This window comes from Cynara cardunculus (genome assembly GCF_001531365.2).
Source record: "Cynara cardunculus var. scolymus isolate 2C chromosome LG 3, CcrdV1, whole genome shotgun sequence".
In the NCBI taxonomy this organism is placed as follows: Eukaryota; Viridiplantae; Streptophyta; class Magnoliopsida; order Asterales; family Asteraceae; genus Cynara; species Cynara cardunculus.
In genome coordinates, this window is record NC_037530.1 from 28,490,255 (window position 1) to 28,493,395 (window position 3,141).

General features: G+C 37.8%; 1 protein-coding gene across 1 annotated transcript in view; it reads left to right on the top strand.

Annotated features, from left to right (window-relative positions):
- Positions 1–2,078, top strand: part of LOC112509106 (cytochrome P450 CYP82D47-like) — a 4,967-nt gene extending 2,889 nt beyond the window's left edge. Inside the window, exons 2-3 of the mRNA XM_025113975.1 lie at positions 9–854; positions 1,141–2,078. Of these exons, the coding sequence (XP_024969743.1) occupies positions 9–854; positions 1,141–1,773 (1,479 nt within the window). The 3' untranslated portion in view covers positions 1,774–2,078. The remainder of the gene's footprint in view (positions 1–8; positions 855–1,140) is intronic.
- The last annotated feature ends 1,063 nt before the right edge of the window (positions 2,079–3,141 follow it).

Below are 3,141 nucleotides of genomic sequence, written 5' to 3' on the forward strand. Positions count from 1 at the left end.
GGAAGAAGAGTGAACCACCGAAGGCAAAGGGCGCATGGCCTATAATTGGACACCTACACCTTCTAGGTGGATCTCAATCACCTCAGAAGGTTTTAGGTGACATGGCCGATATATATGGTCCCATCTTCTCCATCAACCTTGGTGTCCATCAAGCTTTGGTGGTGAGTAACAAGGAGATTGCTAAAGAGTGCTATACCACAAACGACAAGGTCTTTGCAAGTCGACCGAAAKCGGTGGCATCTGAGCTGATGGGCTACAACTATGCCATGTTTGGCCTTGCTCCTTATGGGGAACATTGGCGACAAGTGCGCAAGATCATCATGCTCGAGGTTCTATCTCAACGACGAGTAGAGATGCTTGGACATGTTCGAGTTTCAGAACTTARAGCATCATCGAGAGAKATCTATGAGGCTTGGGTAAACCACAAAGAAAATGGGGGTTCAGATATGGTAAAGGTGGATATGCAACAATGGTTTGGGAACTTGGTACTGAACGTTGTAGTTAGGATTATTTCAGGAAAGAGGTTTTCGCCCAACGATAAAGAAGGGGTTCGATTTCAAAAGGTGGCAAGAAAATTCTTTGAGYTATTGGGCGCATTTGTGGTGTCTGATTTCATCCCCTATATTAAGCGTTTGGACTTGGGAGGATATGAGAAAGAAATGAAGACGATAGCAAAAGAGATGGACAACGTCATTGACGGATGGTTAGAGGAACACAAGAGAGAGAAAGGGTCAGAGCAGCAACTTGAAGGAAACCAAGTCTTCATGGATGTGTTGATTTCCATTCTTGAAGGTGCCTCCGAAGAGGATTTCCCCGGTTTTGACCATAATAYCATMATCAAAGCCTCATGTCTGGTAACCTTCAACTTGATCTATATTACTATATATTACATCATCATTATGTTATCTTAGATGTTATACAAATATTTTGATTAGGGTACATATTAATGGTTCCTTGAGGTCTCAAGCAGGTAAAATGGTTGACAAATRTAACTTTCAGAAAAAAATTCCATTCGATTGTGATATTTTCAGATTCATTTTGATGTTTCTAGAACTGTTCCCTAGGAAGGATAAGATGTAGGGAAAACCAAGTTATCAGCATATTGATTATAACCTATTTGGTATGATTTCAATCTTGCAGGCAATTCTAACTGCRGGTTTGGACACGACATCGGGGACATTAACATGGGCTTTATCTTTGTTGMTGAACAACCCAAAAGCATTAAAAGTTGCCCAAGATGAAATTGATGAGCATGTTGGAAGGGAGAGACTGGTGCAGGAGTCGGACATGAAAAACTTAGTCTACCTCGAAGCCATCATCAAAGAAACACTGCGTTTATACCCAGCTGCACCTCTCGCGGTTCCTCATGAGTCCATGGAGGATTGCAGTGTTAGTGGCTACGATATTCCCAAAGGCACACGATTGTTGGTAAATCTTTGGAAAATGCATCGAGATCCTGATATCTGGTCAGATCCCAATGAATTTCAGCCTGAAAGATTCTTGACAAGTCAAAAGGATATTGATGTCAAGGGAAAACACTTCGAATTGCTTCCGTTTGGTAGTGGTAGAAGAATGTGCCCTGGTGTTTTCTTTGCCCTCCAAGCCATGCGTTTAACATTAGCTACTTTGTTACAACAGTTTATGCTTAGAAACCCATCAAATGAGCCGGTTGATATAAGTGAGAGCTGGGGATTGACTACCAGCAAAGCAACGCCACTTGAGGTCCTTCTTTCCCCTCGTTTATCCCATGGTATGTATCCTGTCGGTGCATGATCCCAGCATCAAATCATATMCATTCTCACCCACTTCCACCCGCAAAACCACAGCTTACCATGATATGGCCTGTGAAAGATAACCCTATTTTGACTGACTGCAATGGTGAAATAAGATCTTCATTATGGTGTAAGAATGCATCAACTCCAATTATTGTATATGTAATAAATTCTTCTGTTTTTGTTGTGTTGTTCCTGTATAATATTGTTATCTAGACTGTCGGACTACACAAGCCATGCCGACTTTTTTGGTTTTGGGGATGCATGGTTGAGATGTCTACATCRWTGTCGTGTTTATTATCCCAATTATTATGTTTACTTATTATCTTRTGTATATCTAAACATAATAATAACAKTAGAATAATGTCTTCTAAAATGTCTCTGGTCAAGTATATTAATTCTCGTTTACGTTGAATTAATATGCACTACACGAAAAATCCTAATTAGTGACAAAAAAATTTGGTTACCAACAACCTAAAATTGGTCACTAATGTCGTTTAGTGACCAAAATTTTGGTGGTCATTTTTCGTCACTAAAGGTCCGTCAGTGATTTCCAATAKTGACCAAATGCAAAAATAATCACTAATTAGCGACAAAATTAAACTAGTCATTGTATCTGTGATGACTAATTTAGTCACTAAATTGCTAAAAGTCGTCACTAATTAGAGTACTTCAATCCCATCTCTTTCTCAAGTTCCCAAGTTGCTTCTGACCCGTTATGACGTCTTTATTGAACTTTCACGAGAGATATCCATTTGCTTCTTAGCTTTYTGATTTTCTTTTCTTCACGTCCTTAAGAGTTACAACTTTCTTTTTACCTACTAAACACTTTCTTAAATTAGATATATTGTGTCATAAATTTCACATTTGAGTGATGTGCTTAAATATCACAGAAATGTGTTTATTATTGACTTTGACTAAGTCACTAGTCGAATACCAACTTTTGAGTTATTTAAGCATTTCACCGGATTCATATTCGAATTCATCCTTCTGGAACCATAGAAATTAACTTAACCCATTTTTCATTTATATCATCATTGTACTCATYCTAGAGTCTARTCACAACTCTTTCCTTTGACGACAAATACGTACCATCAGTCGACTTACCAACTTGTTTTACCAACTAATCAATTAACTCCCCTTTCATAACACAAATGCTACCATTTAGTTCTAATAACCCAATTCATACCTTTATATATAGTCATTCTTAAACAAGGCATTTTGTAATAACCTTTTATATGCTTGTTGATTTTTAGGATATTATGTCTCATTCATAACATTGATTGTTCTAAGTGCACATATTTACTTATTTCATCATCTTCAACTTATATTGCAACTTACTTATCTTTGACTTAATGCAAAATATCTC